The sequence below is a fragment of the Capricornis sumatraensis genome, chromosome 10 (assembly GCF_032405125.1).
Source record: "Capricornis sumatraensis isolate serow.1 chromosome 10, serow.2, whole genome shotgun sequence".
NCBI classification, from domain to species: Eukaryota; Metazoa; Chordata; class Mammalia; order Artiodactyla; family Bovidae; genus Capricornis; species Capricornis sumatraensis.
This window is the reverse complement of record NC_091078.1, coordinates 52,587,087-52,608,550: the sequence shown is the minus strand read 5'-3', so window position 1 is coordinate 52,608,550 and position 21,464 is coordinate 52,587,087. Positions and strand designations below refer to the sequence as shown.

Below are 21,464 nucleotides of genomic sequence, written 5' to 3'. Positions count from 1 at the left end.
TAAATGGGGATGAACAATAAGTAGTTGAGCAGCTGAGACTGGAAGGAAATCTGAGAGTCACTAGATTATAGGTGGTATTGAAGTCTTGTGTGGAGATTCTCTTGGACTTGTATGTAGAGTGAGGAGAACTGGGCTCTCAAGAAGGAACCCTGGGAAACAGAAACCTTCCAGGAGGACATAGGGCCGACCACTGAAGGCAGGTGGGACAACAGCGGGGGGTGGGGGGGGGCACGGCACAGGCTTCTCTGCCTTCTGCGTCTGCTTCCCTCTCTGCCAATGCCCAGCCAGCGCAGCCTTGGGTCCAGCTGCCCCACCCCCGCCTGCCTCTCGCTAGCACTCCACTAATGGTCCAGTATGGTAAGTCCCCTACGTATGAACAAGTTCTGTTCTGAGAGCTCGTTTATAAGTTCAGTTTGTTCCTAAATCCAACAGAGTTAGCCTAGGTACCCAACTAACAAAGTTGTCTATAGAGTACTGCGCTGTAACAGGTTTATAATACTTTTCACATAAATTATATGTATGGAAAAAATAAACACACAAAATAAAGAAAACGTGTAATCTTATAGTACAGTACCTTGCCTGCAGTGCAGGAGACCCGGGTTCAATCCTTGGGTTGGGAAGATGCCCTGGAGAAGGAAACAGCAGCCCACTCCAGTGTTCTTGCCTGGAAAAATCCCATGGACAGAGGAGCCTGGCGGGCTACGGTCCATGGGATCGCACAGCGTCGGACGCGACTGAGCGACTAATCCTTGTCCCCTGTACAGTGGTGCAGTGCAGGGTCTGGCACTGAGTGAGGAGGCAGTAGGAGTTACTGGCTGGAGGAGGGAACGGAGGTGGGAGATGGTAGAGCCGAAGGAGGTTGGCGATGGGAGACAGAGCGAGCAGGCTGCAGTTTCACTCAGCCTGATGTTGATGGAAGGCACACTCACAGTTTTGAAAGTTTGCAACTTGGAGGTTTGTATGTAGGGGGGTTACTGTATCTAGTCTCCTTACTCTCAAACTTACCTTTTCAGTCACCCTTCCACACTTTAGCAATAGCAGTCTTTCTAAAATGCCTAAATACCACCAGGGACTCTTCAGGATAAAGTCTAACTGTCAGACTGGCGTAGGATGCCCTTCATAATCTCCCATTCCCTCTTTGTGCTCACTTTCTGGCCCATTTCTTTCTCACATCCTACATTTCTTGCATTCAAATTATCTGTCTTTTCTAGAAGGACACTTCTTTGCCTCCAGGCTCAGCATGTGTTTCGCTACTTCTTGGAATGAGTAACTCAGTGTGGTTCATGAACATTACAAGGTTTGACTGAAATATTACCTTCTCTCAAAACCCTTTTTGACTTCCAGGCAAAACCAGAGTCTTCCTTCGGCTGGCTTCCTGGTTGTTGCCCATCTCTGGTGTAGTCTTGATGACAGTGTCTTGAAATCCTCTTCTGTTTGTTTTTCCCTCTCCAGTTTATGTGCTGGTGGGACAGCAGCTTTGACCTGTGGATCTTTGTATTCCTAGTGCTTGGCTTAGTGTAGTGAATGTCCATGCAGCGGTTCTCAAAGTGTGGTCCTTGGACCAGTAGCATCAGCAACAAGCTCCCAGGCTTGTTGGAAATGCAGATGTGTGGGCCCCACCCCAGGCTTACTGAACCGGGAAGCCAGGAGGTGAGGCCCAGCAGTGTGTTTTAACAAGCCCCCCAGGGGAGGGAGTCTGATGCATTTTTAAGAACCATTAATCCAGTGAAGTGAATGATGGTAAACAAACTCTGAACCCTTCCACTTTTATACAGACCTTAGAAAAAGGAAGCAGCCACACTATAGTAGTGGCTGCAAGAACTTAGAATTGTAAGCATATGTCCTTATGATTGACAGTATATATGTGTGTGTGTGTGTATTTTTAATTCATTTATTTGACTTCTCTGCATGGCATGTGGAATCTTGGTACCCTGAGCAGGGATCGAACCTGTGCCCCCTGTATCGGAAGTGCAGAGTCTTAATCACTAGTTGTTGTTGTTCACTTGCTAAGTCATGTCTGACTCTGCAGCCCCATGGACTGCAGCATGCCAAGCTCCTCTGTCCTCCTGTCTCTCCCAGAGTTTGCTCAAACTCCTGTCTGTTGAGTCGGTGATGCCATCCAACCATCTCATCCTCTGTCATCTCCTCCTTTTGCCTTCGGTCTTTCCCAGCATCAGGCTCTTTTCCACTGAGTCGATTCTTGGTATCTTCACTCTTCTCTTAACCACTAGACTGTTAGGGAAAATCCCACAATTGATAATATTGTTGATATGTTGGGAGAGTGTGTAATTTCCTCGGGTCTGTCTCACTGCACCAAAAATTTGAAATGGCTGACCGGTGTTAAAGCTCGGTTACAGCTCAGCTTTATTTGGCGGACCAGTGTTACAGCTCAGTTACTGCTGAGTTTTATTTGGTAAGCAGAGGAACATACATCCTTGAGGTGTGAGGTGGGCCGACCCAGAAGAAGAGGGGCTCAGTTTGGCGCCTCTGTGTATATGTTTCTTCTCCCCCGAGCCTGCTGTGTGTAAAATGGGCTAGCCAGGAGGGCTGTTTGTTCCACCTGAGGTTCTCACTCTGGTCCTTGGATTTTCTTCCGTTCATTTTTTTGGGCCTTTCCTTTCTTTGTCTTTTAGCCACTGCCATTTTGGACTCTGTTTTCCTATTCTAACTACCTAACAGTATCATGAATTTGGAGTTCTGACCTGATACTATTTACAAGCCTTTAAAGTTAGAATTAGATAAACTAAAAGGAAGACAAAAACTTATAACTTAAGGAATCACTCGTCGTCTCACCATAGATGACCAAATTATCAGTGATTCTTTCTAACTGATGTTATTGTGGTTTTATTCTTTTTGTTTATGCTTAAGATCATCTACAAGTATATGTATTTTTTATCCAGAAATGTTTATATATATTTGAAATGTTTAAAAAAAGTTGAAACTAACTCAAGTTTTTCGACCCTTCTAAACATACCCTTTCACTTTCTAACATCTAAAATGGAAATTAAAGAGATAAGCTAAATCCTGGGTCATATTAAGTGAAGTTTTACCTGACTAATTACTGCCTGTTTTTATGTACTTTGAAAATATAGTGCCTGATGACTTGCATCTACTCTTACAGTGCCACACAGAATAGTCTCACTGCCTTGAAAGTCCGCTGATCTTGCCAAGGACCCTCTTTAAAAGCAAGTTCTCCTAGATCTCACTGTGATGTAGGCTGCTTTATGTCTGTTGCTCGTGCCCTCTTAGTTGACTAGATATAAATTCTTAAATTTTGTTTTATAGTTCTTGAACTACAAAAGCAAATTTGTATATATAGAGATTTCCTTGGCGGTCCAGTGGTTAAGACTCTACACTTTCAGTGCAGAGGGTGTGGGTTTGATCCCTGATGCACGATGCAACCAAAAAAATATATATGTATATAAAGTAAATGCCATAAAAACTGTAAAACTGATAACATTCAAATTAGTAATCCGTAAAACAAACGATGTTTTGCTGAAATTAAATAAGTTTCATAGTAAACTGAAGTCTGTGTTTTCATTTTCACTGGTTGAATTTAAGATTTTTAAGTGTGATCATCACGGAATGCATGCCATTATCATAGTTATGCTGTTTCCAACCCAGTCTGCTATTTTGATGGACTCTTCATTTTGTTGTTTCGTCTGCACCACGTGGCTTATGGGATCTTAGTTCCCTGACCAGGGATTGACTCCAGCTTCAGGAGGGGAAGCACTGAGTCCTAAACACTGGACCACCAGGAGATTCCCTTGGTGGATCATTTTAATAGTTTACTGCAAAAATAGCACTGAGAAATAAGTACTCTTTTTAATGGCAAGTTCTTTATGCTTAGTTAAGGCTACACTGACTCCTCTCCTGAAAATAGTTTTCTTCCATGCATCTGTTTAAATACAGGTTTTTTCCCCAAACATCTGTTTAAATGCTGGCTTCCCTGGTGGCTCAGCAGTAAAGAGTCCACTTGCAATGCAGGAGACACAGGTTCGGTTCCTGCGTGGGGAAGAGGCCCTAGAGTAGGTAATGGCAACCCACTCCAGTGTTCTTGCCTGGAAAATCCTATGGACAGAGGAGCCTGGTGGGCCACAGTCCACGGGGTCCCCGAGAGTCGGACATGACTGAAGCGAGTGAACAACAATAGCAAAGGCCACACTTACTGCTGTGAAGTGCTGAGAAATGGTTTAAAACCAAGAGGAGCGGTGCAGCTGAAAGCAGCACTGACTTCCCTGGGACACTTTCTTGTGAGTCTGGCTTGCCCCTGTGGCCACTCCGCTCCGTTCTGTCTGCGTCACTCGGCCTTAGCTTGGCACCAGTAGGATGATGAACCCCGATGCACAGGTGGCTACTGCAGTTTCTTGACAGCTTTGACAGCTAAAGATAGTTAGAAGACCCAGGAGATATATAGTTTCTTAAATGCTTAACATGAAAATTGAAAATAATTCTGAAATTCTCAGAGAACTCACGAATCTGTAGAAATAAGTCCTTAAATCCAAGAAATTCATTTTTATTAAGTACTAATAACATGATATTGGCAATAACAAAAGAAGTCCATGAAATAGTAACATAGTATTTAAAGAAAGTGTAAATAAAGTTGCTCAGTTGTGTCTAACCATGGGATTTTCCAGGCAAGTGTCCTGGAGTGGGTTGCCATTTCCTTCTCCAGGAGATTTTCCTGACCCAGGGATCAAACCTGCCTCTCCCACACTGCAGGCAGACACTTTACCATCTGAGCCACCAGGAAAGCCCCAATATTTAAAAAAAACTTTTTAAAAAAACCTCCCACCAAACCATCAAATAGCTGGCCTGGTTCTAAGCTTCTGAAATTTGTGCCAGGTTTAAGTCACATGATTTCTTGCTATTAATATTTTTTAAGCCTACAGTTTTTATCTATTCTACATTCTCTATACCCTTGTTCTTGCTCAACTCACTACCCCCAAGTTACTCACCCCTCTCCTTTGCTACTTATTTCTTATGGCTTCATGATTTGGCTGAGGCCAGTCACAGGTCCCTGTCCTGGTCAGTTTTTATCTATTACCTTCCTTCATGAGTGGCCCTTGGGTGTGTGCACGTCACGCCAACTGGACCAACTAAACGTCTTTACCTGAGAGTCTTCAGACTGAAAGCTGACCGAGAGAGTGTTTTATTCCTTGTAGCTTGAATGAGGATGGCGTAAAAGTTGAGCTTCTTAAAATATGGCCACAGAGGAGATCATTTGTAATAGAAGAAATAGAGGCTTAGCAAGAGGAGTGGAGATAATGGACAGAGATTCATGGGGTGAGGTCTGCATCTTCTCCTGTATAGTTCCCTACTCACCTTCTGGCAAATCACCCTCTTGGTTGAAGCTAGTTCCAATTGGGTTTTTCACTCATCACACTAGGAAGCACCCTTAAATAGTCCGTATTATAATTTTAAAGATCTGTCCTTTTTACAGGTGAAGATGGAGCTGGAAAAACAAGCTTAATAAGAAAACTTCAGGGAATAGAGGAGTACAAGAAAGGAAGAGGATTGGAATATTTGTACTTAAATGTTCATGATGAAGACAGGGACGGTGAGTGTCATTCACTTGTAATTGATTTTCCTGGCGTCTTTCTTCAGGTTGCGCTGCTGTCCATATGAATATTAGTCTTCGACTTTTCTTAGCGTCCTTGTAATTGATTTTCCTGGTGTCTTTCTTCAGGTTGCGCTGCTGTCCATATGAATATTAGTCTTCGACTTTTCTTAGCGTCATTTATTTTACCAGGATCCGTACTATCTCATGCCAGTCTGTGAATAGTTTAGGGCATACTTTTATTGGTTTGGGGTTGGGATTCATAGGGTGGTATTTTTAAACATCTTAAGGTATTGGTATGTGAACTTTAGCTTTCTCGCTGACCTTGAATAATCTGTTTTTCAGTTCCTTTTCTCTCCTGTTTAGTGAAATAAGTATTCTGTGAATGTTTTGCCCTCGCTTTTCTATCTTCTCATTTTCTGACGAGAGAAAGTCGCCTGCTTCCCAGCTTTTTGCGTCTGACCCACCGTCTTTGCCTTCTGCAGGCCACTTGCTTTCTCATTTTTGTATATAGTATCTTGAATATGCATGGCTCCATCTTCTGATGGTAAGAATAGAAACAAGCGATTCAGTCTGTGGTTTGGGATTGAGAAATTCAAAGGAGAGGATGCTCGTTTTCTGTGTTGGCAGTTAAATCATTTTCTTGAGTATTCATTAGGAATTAACTGAATTGGAAGATGTCACCTAAGTAGTTGAACCTTGCCAAAGGAAACCTCTCCTGTGAAGCTGCCCTAAAATGCCAAGTAGTATTGTGAGTTGGATGATGAAATGACTTTATCTTGTTGCCTTGGTAACCTTCGTCTTTTGCAGATCAAACAAGATGTAATGTATGGATCTTGGATGGAGACCCCTATCACAAAGGCCTCCTTAAATTCTCACTGGATGCCATTTCTCTGAAGGACACTTTAGTTATGCTGGTTGTTGACATGTCAAAGCCTTGGACTGCTTTGGATTCTTTACAAAAATGGGCAAGTGTTGTTAGAGAACATATTGACAAATTGAAAGTTCCTCCTGAAGAAATGAAAGAAATGGAACAAAAGTGTGAGTAGTCTAGACAATACAGATTTCGAAGACAAAATTTCCTAGTTGACTTTCGTAATTGTTAGGAATTCTTGAGTTTGAAAAAGGTTTGATGAAGGGAAACATAACGTGAGCGCTGCCTTTGAAATTCAGTTTGGATGACGTGCTAGGTTTTAATATAGCTTTACACTGGAGACATATGCATGATGGCAGACTCTTCTGAAGAGACGCCCTTTCTTCTTTGCCAAAAGGCCGTATGTGCTCATTTGAAGAGCAGTATTTCAGGATAAATTCTGAGTCTTTCTACAGCTGCTCATTTTCAGTAGTTTAGTTTCTTGATAAGTGGAACAATCTTACTAACCTTGTCAAAATGAAGTATGTCCACAAGGATGCTAACACTATAACATAAAGATGTTAAGCTGTTTTTATGGTTTATGAAGTACATATTTTGTATGTGCCCACATAAATTGGAAATTTTCATGGAAATTATGAAAATAATATGGGTCATTTCTGACAAGCTGTAGGCCAGTCGTCACAATTCTTTATTTCACTGAGAGCGCTTCATATGTCAGTGTTGCCCTTCATTTAAGGAAATATACAGATGGTATGCTGCTGTTCTTTGCTGTCCTTAGCTAATAACTTTTAGGGGAAATTGGACAGCTTACTGAAGTTTATGTGCATGGAAACAGTACAAACTTAAGAGAATGTATATCCTGAATCATTGGGAAAGATATCCAACTGCTTTTAATCTATACCTTTCTTTTCTTTTTGGCCATTGCCTATGGAGCTTTTTCCTGCCTCTTAAGTTTCTGCCATAAGGTGGTTCTCAGTCTGTGGTCCCACGACCGGCAACAGTACAGCTGGGAGTTTGTTAGAAACACATATTCTCAGGCCCTACCGTAGACTGCTGAGTGAGAAACTTCTGGTGCATGCTCAAATTTGAGAACCACTGTGAGGTTTCAGCCTCTGATTTGAAGGGCAGTAAAGGTGTGCGTGGGCTTCCCAGGTAGCTCAGCAGTAAAGAATTAAAGGAGATGCCACTGGTTCGATCCTTGGGTCGGGAGGATCCCCTGGAGGAGGGTGTGCTTAACCCACTGCAGTATTCTTGCCTTGGAGAATCCCATGGATGGAGGAACCTGTCAGGCTACAGTCTGTGGGGTTGCATAGAGTCGGACCTGACTGAAGCAGCTGAGCACGCATGCACAAAGGTGTGCACGTGCCCCTGCGTTCCTGCAGGAACCATGATGAGCTGTTCAGGATACCCTCTTCCTTGACCTCATGTCCGTTAGAGTTTCCCTCCTCTGTGATTCTGTATAATATTCCGTCATACACTTACTATCCTGTACTGTCGTTTTGGCTTTAAACATGAAAATCAGTCGTTTGGAAATCCCTGTGTGTATCTATCATTGGTTCCTTAAGAATTCTTCAACAAGGAATTACTGAATCAAAGTATACTTTGTTAAGGCCCTTGGTATATTCACCGTAGCTTTTCTTTTAGTGAAGGTTTGATAGTTTTGCAGATGAGTTCTAAAAATTTATCAGTTTTGGTAATACCTCATTAGTTCTTATGGGAGTGATAGAATAAATATGGCTCAAGATTGCACCTAGATAAAAAGACATGAATAAAATGTTTAGAGAGAAGTTGTTATTAGAAAGTCATCTGGAACCATCGTTTAAATTGTGGACCCCCCTCCCCGACACACATTTATCTTTTCCTTTATCCTGTCGAGTGCCCTTTGTGAGTTAGAGAGGAAGAGGGACAAAGCTCAGTTGTGGCTTGCCCACAGTAATTTGCCCAGATGAGCCAGGCCTGCATTGAACCCCACTCTTTGGAACCACTCAGCGTTTATTCTGCCTCCTGATAATTAATGTGGGTCCACCGTCCAGTGTTTATATACTGTCTTTGAAGCAGATTTCTCAAACTCTTTTTGTTTCTTACAAGACCAAGTATGAACTGTAGTAAAAAATACGTGTCTAGATTATGGCGGAAAAGCTACCTACTGAAATGAAAAGCTGTTTCTAAATTATGTGTTAAATTACTTTACTTTGATTTTCAGTGGTTAGAGATTTTCAAGAATATGTAGAACCGGGAGAAGATTTCCCAGCTTCCCCTCAGAGAAGAAATACCACGTCACAGGAAGACAAAGATGACAGTGTGCTCTTGCCTCTGGGTGCGGATACACTCACACAGAACTTGGGCGTTCCAGTACTGGTGGTTTGCACAAAGGTTAGTCTGCTTGCTATAGACTCTGCTGCTGATGTTGACCCGGGATGAACAACTGTTTATTTTCTAGGCTCCTTGTGGAGCGGACGCATTAGTTTTTCTAGGTAACTTTCAAACTAGAAGTAACAGTTTAAAATATTGAATGCTGTTCACATGTTCGCTTTATGATCTAAATGGTAGTTTTCTTTGAAAGAAAGTTACTTTAGATGTTCTGTTGTGATCGAGTTTCATTTTCCTAATTCTGATTAGACTTCAAATTGTGTACTCAGTTTAGTAGAAAGAATTACAGGTAAGATGATGATTATCAAGTTTGTAAAATATTTTCCTGCCTTGAGTTTCATATGCTGATACCGTGATATATTAGGAGATTATGTGTATAAAATAGACTTGATTTTAAAGACCCATCAGTGCTCATTATATAAAGTTGATATGCATCTATCAAAAGCCTTTTATTAAAGAGATTCTGGTAGGGTTGCTGTTATTAAAATTCTGTTAATTTCATTCTGTCACTGTATATATACACTTTATAATAAAATCAGATTTCCTTTAAAAAATAATTTATACTTCATCTTCTCCCTGTTTGGTCTTAAGTAGTGTGTTTTTACTTTAGTAAGCCACGGACTAGTTAAGAAAACTATAGAACATATAAACGCTTTTGCTATCTAAAATTATTATCAAAAAGTAATGTGAAATTTGTGCATATAATTGAAAGAGGGTATGGAATTCATCTTTGGAATAAAAATGATAAAATTTAAAATATAATTTAAGTTTTACTTTAAACACTGCAAAAATTATCAATAACAAAGGAATGGGGATACGATTAAAAGAATTAAGTCAAAATTTGTTGCCTGCTTTTCAAATGGTGATTCTGGTGTAGTTAGAAGTGTTTCTTATACCTTTTCTATAAATCTGTGCTTAAGCTCTCCCAATAGAATCCTTTCGTGTGTGATTTGTTTTGATTTTGTTTGGCAAACAGCTGCTTATCGACAGATATTTTCCTGTTTTTACACTGCAGATTGCCTCATAAAAGCTCTTATGTTTGAATGAAAAAAATGTTAAGTTTAAAAGGGACCTGAATCAGTTATCAGATGAGTCATAGATTCATAAAATTTTCAAGCCAGAAGAGATCATTTGTAGTATTTCATAGAATCTAAGGCACCATCAGTTCTACTTGAGTTTAAGAGCTTTTAAAGTATGTGGGTGTGGGAGAATGTGTGTCTCAGATTAGATGGGTTACTCAGCTCGTTTTAAAGACCCTGGAAATTGAGATTCAGACTGTTACTTGCCACATCCTCATAGCTCAGTTAAAAATATCTTTAGTAAACTATCATGCTTTGCCAAGTGTCATAGAAATTATATGTATCTTTAATAATTTGAAATGCTCTCAGTTCTATAGAATGGACAAATATGTCACATTTTATATGGTGTTTATAAAGGAAACCGTTCTATGATATATTTTATATATGCATGACAAAAAATGACAGATTGGACCCCAAATTAATACTTGTTTATTTTTCGATTTCATAAGCTTCCAATTCAGAAGTTTTGGTGATGTTACTTGGATGTCATGTTTGGAACATGCTTTAATTTTTTTCCTAACATTCTTTTGTTGCAAGTAGAAATCAGATTTGTTTCATTGATTGTACTGGTGACATTTCAGGAATACCCTGTAATTCCCCTTTTCTGCTGTTGGTAAAATTGAAGTGAGAGTGAATAACAGCACCAGAAAAGTAATGAAGGTCAATTTAGAGTTGTCAGATAATCAGAACAAAGGGGAAATGGTGTGCGGTACAGACTCCCTGGATATACGGAGTGCTTTAGAGAACTTGTTCTAGAATGTAAGTCATTGAGTTAATAAGTATAACCGCCTTTTATACGCTTGTCCTGTTATTCTTCCTTTATATACCAAAACTTTCTCTTTGGTGTTCTTATCAGCAAAGAGATGAGTATATCATAGAAGTTAGTACCTCTTTAAGAAATGAAAGTATTCATTAGTCTCAAGACTGACTAAAAGTCTCTAGACAGATAGGAGTAATTGATACGCTAGGTCCTACCAATCAGTCACCATGTCAGAGTTGTAGTTTCGTGATATTCTCCCACCCAAAATTGAATTTAAATCATTATATTATTATTTAAAGTTAATATTGTTCTTTTTAAAATTATTTTAACTCATTAGTGTGATGCCATTAGTGTGTTGGAGAAAGAACATGACTACAGAGATGAGCATTTTGATTTTATTCAGTCACATATCCGGAAGTTTTGTTTACAGTGTATCCTTTTAATACATTGGTTGGTGCAATATTTTGTTTGTTTATTTAAGTTGAGTAAATTGGTGAACTTAGAAATTCCATAAACTTTTATCTTCTTACCTCTGGTCAGAAATTTCATTTTAATTCCCAAGTATCTTGGTATTTTGAGATACAAAAGCAAGTACTGAAATATGTAACTTTGATTTGATGTGTTTAAAGTACTGTGATTAAGAAAAATAATTCTCAGACTTACGCAAAAAATTCTAACAACTTAGCATGGTAAATGTTCTCATTTAAAACTAGTGTTCATTACTTGGGGGTGGGTGGTAGGGCAAGATCAGTGTTTGGGTTTGTGTGTTCTTACTTTTAATATGTTTGGTATGTTAATCATCTCCAGAGTATGCATTTATCTCCATTGCATAGTCTGATACAATGGTTTTAAATGGTTTTTAAATCTGGGTGTGCCCATCTAAGAATTAACTGAATTGGAACACTCAAAAGGAAGGCTGGATAAATCTATGCTAAATTCTGAAAGAGCTTTCTGGGTAATTTTGATGATCACAAGGTTAGAAAACCAATCATAGGAATCTTGTGTAGTCTAGGTGGCAAGGATTAGATGAGCCAATGAATAACATTTACAGCTAAGCAAAGGATAAAATGAATCAGTGAATGAATGCTTTTAGAATTTCCTGTTGAAAACTTCAGATGGCTTGAGAGCACTGAAGCAATGTGCTCACTCGCCCCTCCCTGGTCAGCTGTTGTGAAGTTGCATTCCCGAACCAAAGCTTGTGGGTCTGAAAAGTGACTAAATGATAGGTGTTAGCACTAGATAGGAAGAGTAGGTGACGGACACATGTCTAGAGTGTCCGAAGGTTTTCATCGTCATTAGTGGACGCTGACTTAAAGACCGCTTGGAGAAAGCCTGGCCGAACAGTGAATGAGGAGCTTGACACTGGGAGCCTCCCTTTCACCCTTTTCCTTCAGGACTTTGTCCTCTGCTGCCTTTCTCTTCTCCTGCCACATGATGGTTAGTTGGGTTGAATTAAAGGGCTTTCGCCTGCCAAAAAAAAACAAAAAGTGGGAGAACTGAAGTTAGGTGTTCATGGCCTTTTTTGTTGTCTTTGCAGATTAGAAAATTTGAGAACAAGCACTGTCTGTAAATGGTTATTTAAAACTACACTTGAAAATGTGTATAGAGAGATGTAATCAGGAAGAAGATTGTCCACTAAAATAATGACAGACCTGTAGTAAAGCTGGCTGATTTTAAAGGAATACAAAACATGGCACTTCAGGAGAGTGAGTTGTGTGTGCATGTGTGTGTCTGTGTGAGTGAGTGAACCGAAGTGAAAAGTAAAGTCACTTAGTGATGTCTGACTCTTTGCGACCCCAAGGACGTAACCTGCCAGGCTCCTCCATCCATGGGATTTTCCAGGCAGTAATACTGGAGAGGATTGCCATTTGCTTCTCCAGGGAATCTTCCCGACCCAGGATTGAACCCGGGTCTCCTGCACTGCAGGCAGACGCTTTACTGTCCAAGCCACCAGGGAGTGAAAATCATGTTTCCTTTAAAATTAAAAAAATTTTCATTATAATGCAAATTTTCCAGCTGTGTAAATCTTCCAAATTATTATAAATTGGTTCTCGTTGTGAGAAAGATCATTGACAAGTTCACACAGTTAAGCTTTTACTTAAGATTATGAAGTTTGTTTCTACCAAATTAAGTATTATGACAAGTTAAGTATGTTTAGCAATCCTACTGTAAGGTTCTCAAGCTTTGGTTCGTGTCCTAGAAAATGTGAATATCCCAGTTCAGAGGGTAGACCAGTCTCATCGCTCCCTCCTGGCCTGAGTCACCATTTCTCCCGGGACAGCATCAAGTGCTAGCAGATGCCCCTAAGCAGTGGTCAGAATTCCGTCAGCCGCTCCCACCACAGTGTCTGCCAGTAGTCACACGGCCCCTTTTTCCACAGGCGTCTCTTGATCTTTTGGTCCACCAGGTCATTTGGATAAAGGTCAGAGTTGGAATCTGCGTTACTTACTGCGTCTTCATGTAGGCTTGTCTTATATCACATTTTGGTCACAGTTGCTGTGGATTGTTCCCGAAAGCTCCTTGATGGTTCTTGATGGTTCATCTTCTCTGTTCAGTGGCTTTCCTGAGCTTTCTCCCCAAAGTCCTGATTCCTGAGACTAGTAAAACTATAAGAGATGCTAGTGCCGACTACCTTTGTTGAAAAGGCAAGACAGTTGTTTTGATAAATAATTTCCCTCCTTCATGAGGTTGAAGAAGGTAAAAAGCAAAACCAAATCTTGTCTGCATGTGCTGCGAATATAGAGGTAGTAGTCGACTCAGTTAATTACCTTTACTTTCTTGGCTAACGAGAGTTTTGCCCTCCCGAGTTAAATCAGTTATGTAGAGATTGCTTTATTTGAATTTAACCTGTGTGAAATACTATGGTTTTGAAATTCTTGATTACCATGTAATTATATCCGTGGAGATTATTTTTGAAACTAATATGTATAAATGTTAAGCTGAGAACACAGACTTTAACAGTACCTCTTCATGGAGTTTGTCCAAAAATTTCTTTAACGGTGTTAATTCAGATGGTGCAGCACTTATATACACTTCAGTAAAAGAAAATAAAAATATAGATTTAGTATATAAGTACATCGTCCAGAAACTCTATGGATTTCCTTATAAGATTCCTGCTGTTGTTGTGGAAAAAGATGCAGTATTTATGTAAGTATGCCTTTTTTTTTTTTTTTTTTAAATTTTTTGGCTGTGCCATGCAGCACATGGGTTCTTAGTTCCCTGACCAGGGGTTGAACCCTTGCCCCCTGCTTTGGACGTGCGTGGTCTTAACCACTGGGCCACCAGGAAAGGCCTGCTGTACTCCTGAGTATATTGTTCTATCATGTACTGTTGCTGCAGTTTGATGTGATATCATTTTCGGTTTTGAAATGAGACCAGTAAACTTTTCCATGATGAGTTGGTGAGAATCTGTTCCTAGATTATTTTATTTATAACATGCTTTGATCTATTATTGTTGCCTTTTAGATTTACTGCTGGCCTGAGCCTTTTTGAAAGGCTGCTATTATCGCTAACTTACCTATTGGGGGCATGTATCAATCAGTGTACCTGTTCTTTAATTGATTATGGTACATAAAGGACCCAATGTATAACCTAGATATGCTTTGAAAAGTTATCTGAATAAATCGGGAGGTAACACTAAAGATTACTTCCTCTCAAATAAAAAAAACCTGCAATGTCAGTTCTAAAATCAAGAAAGTTGATAAGTTTAAGTAGAAATTAGTAAACTTTAACTTGAGTATTATACTAGATTAATTTTCCATAATTGGTCAAATTTAACTTCATAAAAAATGTTCACCTTAATCTGATCATGGATTGAATGAAAGAATGACTGTATAAATGGTTGAGAATTTATCATCTGTGTTTCTTTCTAGTCCAGCAGGGTGGGATAATGATAAGAAAATAGGAATATTACATGAAAACTTTCAAACGTTGAAAGCAGAAGATAATTTTGAAGACGTCATAACTAAACCACCTGTCCGAAAGGTAAATTTTAGTGTATAGTCTTAATAGTCTTTTATACTGAGGGGGAGTCCATTATTTTAAGATTGTAGGTAGAAAGGTAAGGGGTTGAGTAAGGTAAAGGCAAGTTGTGAACTTTACAACCTGGGGCTCCATCAGAAGCCAAGAACACCTTGGTAGAATAATAAGTAGTATTAGCGTCTGTCTCTTGAGACAGACCTTGCCTCTTCTTCATGGTCATTAGCTGCTCATACTAGCACACAGCAGATCCAGGGGCTGCCAGGTTCCACTTTATTCTGTATTGTTGCATGTCGTCCTTAAGATTTCTAAATCTGATTCCAGATGGTACTCTACTTTCATATGTCTCTCGCTAAGGATGGTGTTTTATGGTTAGATAGTATAGACGCTTCTGAAAAGCTGTATGAAGTTGTGTTCGCATTTAGTACGTTCTCACTGACTTTTAATTTGAACATGCTTCAGGAAAAAGTAATGTTGTTTCAGCATAGAATAAGGTTCTTAATTAAAAATCCAAACATTTACAGAGCAGTTACAAATAAGAAATATAGCATCAAATGAAAACTCGATGCGTTATTCGGTTTGAATGTCTATTGAAAGAATCGCACACTTTAAAAACAATTTTTTTCCCATTCTCTCTTTTAACAGCGAGATTGTGCTTCAAATGGTTTTTTATTCATTCCACAAATATTTATTGAGCTGCCATTTAGGTATTAGGTGCTAAACAGGACCATGATGAGGTAGTGAATCTGTACATGCCATCACTCAGGTGGTGATCTGTGCTCTAGGAAGGAAGCCCAGTGAGGGAGGGGGAGCGGGTGGGTGGGAGGTTACAGTCCAGAATGGGGAAGGCAGGTCTGATGAGAGGGGAGGATGGGGAGCCACAGGAAGAGAACGTGCACGTGGCCTGAGGCAGGAGTGTGTAGGGCGGCTGGAGAGGCTGGGAAAGAGCCCCCCGGAGGGCCAGAGCAGAGGGACGAAGGCAGGGTTAGGGTCTTGTGGGGCCTCAGCATTAGGCTGCAGGCAGGACTCTGGATCTCATGCTCAGTGGGATGGAAAGTGACGGGCAGGCAAGCTGGAGTGGAGGTGGGGTCCAGTCTGCCTTAACCTCTCCAAAGGATCGCCCTGCCTGCTGGGCGAAGGCCTGCCTTGCAGAGGAAAAGGAGGAGCAGGAGGCATGGGCAGCTCCTCCGCCTTTTTTTCCTAATTATTCAGCAGATAGAAGAGATATTGTATTTTTATTTCAGGAAACCAGGAGCAAGTTGCTCTTCTCTCAACTGGGATATTATTGGCCCTTTTAAAACACCTGTTGTTTTTGTTGTTGTTTAGTCGCCAAGTTTTGTCTGACTCTTTTGCAACCCTGTGGACCTGTAGCTCACCAGGCTCCCTGTCCATGAGACTCTCCAGGCAGGAATACTAGAGTGGGTTGCCATTCTGTTGTCCAGGGGATCTTCCTGACCCAGGGATTGAACCTGTGTCTCCTGCATTATAGGAGGATTCTTTACCACGGAGTCGCGCAGATTTTATAAGCATGTGTAAATCTTATAAGATTTTATATGCGTGTGGCTCTTGGATTGTGCTGTCCAGAGCAGTAGCAACTAGTCACATATGGCTCTTAAGTGTAAATTAAGTACAACTAAATGGAAAATTCAGTTCCTCAGTCACATTAGCTGTTATTGCAGCTCCTCAGTAGCCGCAGGCTAACGTTGGACAGCACAGATACAGGACATTTATATTAGTGCAGATCGGTATTGGACAGCTCTGCTGAAGGGCCCTGGGGAGGGCAGTCCACCCATGTACATGTGATACAGGTAATATTCATATTCTCGGTGTTTTTAAAAATTGTGCTAACCTAGAGAGTGAGTTATGAATGACTTTAGCATAATGGCTTGTTCATTTATGGATTGCTCATTTCAGTTTGTGCATGAGAAGGAAATTGTGGCGGAAGATGACCAAGTGTTTCTTATGAAGCTACAGGTATGAAATTACATCAGAAGCAGACTTAGTACGGTTAATGATTAAACGGTTCTTGTACACATTTTCTTTAAAAGCAGCAATACATGACTGAATATCTAACCTAGAATTTTTGTGTGTTTTTCAGTCCCTTTTAGCAAAGCAGCCACCAACTGCAGCTGGAAGGCCTGTGGTCAGTATTGCAGATCTTGACTAAGTGGTTAAAATCAGTGCATATTGTTTCAGTTCTTGAATGTCTTTGATTGTATATCTGTCTCTTATGGGTGTACTTTGGATATAAAGTTGAATTAAGAATGCCCCTGGAATCTGTGAGATTTTAAAAGATAAACTTTCATTTCCTTTTAGAATATTGAAATCATAAAGATCCATTTGTCCTGTATCCATTACTAGGCTGAACCATTTTTGTGTGTTGTTTTATAAATCCTCACAACAGCCGGATGAAGCAAGTCCTATCCTTATCCCCATTTTGCAGGTGGGGAAATGGAGGCTTTTTAGGACATCATGGCTTGCCTGAGATTATACAGTTGGTGAAATAGGATGCAAGTCCAGATTGGAGTCTGGATCTGACTCCCACGCTTCTCTTCATAACCACACTTCATTATTCTATGTGTTTCCCTTTTTCCATTGAAAGGAAAATTCGTATGCTAACATGTGAGGGGTCCCTGGCATTCTAATAATGAGGACACGGTTGCTAAACACTTGTGCTCAGGGCTTGCAGTATAAGGGGACCAGTAGAAGAGATGGGGGCAGTTGTAAAGGAGTTGTTTATATGGTAATTTTTGTGAAGTTGAACTTTCAGGGTTTTATAAATATGGCTTTCATCTTTTTACTTAGGACGCCTCACCAAGAGTCCCAGGAGGCTCCCCTCGAACACCAAACAGATCTGTGTCATCCAACGTTGCTAGCGTGTCACCCATCCCTGCTGGGTCAAAAAAAATCGATCCAAACATGAAAGGTACATTTCTCTCTTTTTAAGAGTAAACAACACAACGTATTTCACAGTAGAAATCTACCTACTGTCATCCCACCTTTTGCCTTAGCTATTTTCTTTTTTATGCAGTAGTATCTTGTCTTTGTGTATCTATAGAGATAGAAACTCAGAGTGAGTTAGACTGTGAACCATTTACAGTGTAGTTTTAACATACACTCTATGGTGTGCACTTTATAAAAGCTTTGTGTTATATTTACTCACGCTGGATCTTCGAAAAAGCAAGAGTTCCAGAAAAACATCTATTTCTGTTTTATTGACTATGCCAAAGCCTTTGACGGTGTGGATCACAATAAACTGTGGAAAATTCTGAAAGAGATGGAAATACCAGACCTCCTGACCTGCCTCTTGAGAAACCTATATGCAGGTCAGGAAGCAATAGTTAGAACTGGACATGGAGCAACAGACTGGTTCCAAATAGGAAAAGGGGTACGTCAAGGCTGTATATTGTCACCCTGCTTATTTAACTTACATGCAGAGTACATCATGAGAAACGCTGGGCTGGAGGAAGCACAAGCTGGAATCAAGATTGCCGGGAGAAGTATCAGTAACCTCAGATATGCAGATGACACCACCCTTATGGCAGAAAGTGAAGAGGAACTAAAGAGCCTCTTGATGAAAGTGAAAGAGGAGAGTGAAAAAGTTGGCTTAAAGCTCAACATTCAGAAAACGAAGATCATGGCATCCAGTCCCATCACTTCATGGCAAATAGATGGGGAAACAGTGTCAGACTTTATTTTTTTGGGCTCCAAAATCACTGCAGATGGTGATTGCAGCCATGAAATTAAAAGACGCTTACTCCTTGAAAAGAAAGTTAGGACCACCTAGACAGCATATTAAAAAGCAGAGACATTACTTTGTCCACAAAGGTCCATCTAGTCAAAGCTATGGTTTTTCTAATGGTCATGTATGGGTATGAGAGTTGGACTATAAAGAAAGCTGAGGGCCGTAGAATTGATGCTTTTGAACTGTGGTGTTGGAGAAGACTTTTGAGAGTCCCTTGGACTACAAGGAGATTGAACCAGTCCATCCTAAAGGAGATCAGTCCTGGGTGTTCATTGGTAGGACTGATTTTGAAGCTGCAACTCCAATACTTTGGCCACCTGATGCTAAGAGCTGACTCATTTGAAAAGACACTGATGTTGGGAAAGACCGAGGGCAGGAGAAGGGGACGACAGAGGACAAGATGGTTGGATGGCATCACCGACTCAATGGACATGGGTTTGGGTGGACTCCAGGAGCTGGTGATGGACAGGGAGGCCTGGCGTGCTGCGGTCCATGGGGTCGCAAAGAGTCAGACACGACTAAGCGACTGAACTAAACTATACCTATAGGTCATTGGAGAAATTCATGTTTTACCTGAAATGGGTTATTTGCAGTTAACAAGTAGAAAAAAACTGTATGCATTATAGTTATTTCTACAGGAATAATTGGCCTGCGTGGGATTAGTAGGTGAGACTTCGTATCTTTTTATGCCCTTTCCTGATGTTTCTCAACTGGTCAGGTTACCTGTCATCAACATGGAGCCTTGCAGTTTGCCTACACCTAATCAGCATTCTGTAAATATTAACTAATAAGAGCTCACACCGCCCCTAGTATTTCCTTTCTGTTTGTATTTTTCTTCTGTGAATTGTTTATTGCCCTCCTTTGTCCGTTAATCTCTTAGAGCTTCTGCTGATTTTCATATCAGATTGGACAGCTTTGTGTAATACTTGAAGCAACTATTTTTATTTTTGAAGAACCCCTTTCAAAGGGGATATATATTCACAAGTAGCATCTGTTTTAAATGCTTTTGGCCTTTTAAAAATAACACTCTACCCTCTTTCAGCAATGAACCCAGCACAGCAAAAAAGAAATAAAATGTAAAGAAAAAAATAACGCTCTAAGTTTTTAATAATTATCTTACATTCTTAACACTTACTCATATTTGTTTTATATATGATTGATTAGAGAAGTTACCCAGCCTCAAAAGATTAAACTTGGCTTGGATTTGGAACATCTTCGTGTGTGATTCATTTTCTGTGTATCATTACTGTAATAATTTATAGAAAAGTTGAAAGCTTTGAGTATGTTTTTTATCCTTTTTTTTTTTTTTTTTTAATAGCTGGAGCTACAAGTGAAGGTGTCCTGGCAAATTTCTTTAACAGTTTGCTGAGTAAAAAGACTGGCTCCCCAGGAGGCCCTGGTGTTGGTGGTGGTAGCCCTGGAGGTGGGGCTGCAGGCGGAGGCGGCAGTTTACCATCGTCTGCCAAAAAGTCAGGTACTTACTGGGGCTTTTCCTTTCTTAGCAGCGGTATTGCTCATTTAAAGTGTGCATTTCAGTGTTGTAATGTATTTACAGACTTACACAAACCTCTGTGGTGGTGTTATTTAGTTGCTCAGTCATGCCTGGTTCTTTGAGACCCATGGACTGTAGCCCCCCAGGCTCCTCTGTCCCTGGCTTCTCCAGGCAGGAATACTGGAGAGGGTTGCCATTCCCTTTTCCAGGGGATCTTCCCAACCCAGGGATCGAACCGATTCCTCCTGCACTGGCAGGCGGATTCTTCTTCACTGCTGAGCCACCAGGGAATCCACACAAAACATGACATAGATGACCATAATCTAATTTTAGAACATTTTCATCTCCTTAAAAAATCCACATCAAAAAGAAGGAATTTGAGACAGTTCTAGTGAGATAGTTGAACCTAGAGCCTAGTAATACAGAGTGAAGTAAGTCAGAAAAAACCAGTACACTATATTAGCGCATATATATGGACTCTGGAATAAAGTGATGCTGATGAACCTACTTGCAGGGCAGGGAAAGAGCTGCAGAGCATGGAGCCATGTGCACAGTGAAGGGGGGAGGGAGTAGGACGAGTGGAGGAAGCAGCCATGCGTATACACGAGCCACATGTACACACCACCAGGCTGCACGGACAGCTGGGGAGAAGCTGCTGGGAGCGCAGGGAGCCCGGTCTGGTGCCCTGTGATGACCTGGAAGGATGGGATGCGGGAGAAGAGGGAGGTAAGGGAGGGAGGGGATGTATGTATAATTATGGACGATTTGAGTTGTTGAATTTCAGAAACCAACACAACATTGTAAAAATTAAAAAAAGAAAAAAAAAAATCCAACCTATTAGCAGTTACCCGTCCCTCCCCTGCCGTCCTCCTAGGCAGTGATTTGTTTTCTTTCTCTTTGTATTTGCCTGTCTGGAGATTTCATATAAATGGGAGTCATACAGTATATGCCCACTTAAAGTAATGTTTTTGAGTTTCATCCATGTTGTAGCATAGGTATCAATATTTTTTTATTGTTGAAAAAAATCCCATTGCGTGTGTCTGCATACATCTTTTATTTATCCGTTCTTCAGTTCACGTGCACACGTTTTCATTTCTCTTGGGTATGTGTCTAAGTGTGGGATTGGTGGGTCATGTAATACCTCTGCGTTTAAAGTTTCCAAAATGCTGCACCACTTCAGGTTTTTGTTTTTTCTTTTTGGTTTTGCTTAACGAAGTCCAGAATGTCTCTTTGTTAGAGTATTTTTGCATGTGTGTCTGTGTTTTAGAGTGAAATATAATTGATGAACAATACTATGTTTCAAGTATACAACCTAGTGATTTGATTTGTTTTGGCCACACCACACAGCATGTGGGATCTTAGTTCCCCAACGAGGGATCGAACCCCTGCCCTGTGCAGTGGGAGCTCAGGGTCCTAACCACTGGACTGCCAGGGAGGTCCCTGATTTGATATTTTTATACATTACAAAACGGTCACCACTTGCCCATCTTTTTGGTTAGAGACATCATTTCAGCTGTGAAGTTGTATCTCATTGTGGTTTTGATTTGAATTTCCCTGATAGCTAATGATTTTGAAAATCTTTTCACATGTTTAATAAAAACTTTTA

The 21,464-nt window shown here is 40.5% G+C and overlaps 1 protein-coding gene across 6 annotated transcripts in view; it reads left to right on the top strand.

Annotated features, from left to right (window-relative positions):
• Window positions 1–21,464, top strand: part of DYNC1LI1 (dynein cytoplasmic 1 light intermediate chain 1) — a 53,982-nt gene that overhangs the window by 30,675 nt on the left and 1,843 nt on the right. Inside the window, exons 3-12 of one of the 6 annotated variants that reach the window (XM_068981991.1) lie at window positions 5,444–5,560; window positions 6,371–6,601; window positions 8,638–8,807; window positions 10,981–11,074; window positions 13,655–13,790; window positions 14,516–14,627; window positions 16,536–16,595; window positions 16,720–16,761; window positions 17,427–17,547; window positions 19,685–19,840. In XM_068981991.1, the coding sequence (XP_068838092.1) occupies window positions 5,444–5,560; window positions 6,371–6,601; window positions 8,638–8,807; window positions 10,981–11,074; window positions 13,655–13,790; window positions 14,516–14,627; window positions 16,536–16,595; window positions 16,720–16,761; window positions 17,427–17,547; window positions 19,685–19,840 (1,239 nt within the window). Of the gene's footprint in view, window positions 1–5,443; window positions 5,561–6,370; window positions 6,602–8,637; window positions 8,808–10,980; window positions 11,075–13,654; window positions 13,791–14,515; window positions 14,628–16,535; window positions 16,596–16,719; window positions 16,765–17,426; window positions 17,548–19,684; window positions 19,841–21,464 lie in introns of all 6 variants that reach the window. The other 5 variants (XM_068981990.1, XM_068981994.1, XM_068981992.1 and 2 more) reach the window with 5 other exon arrangements.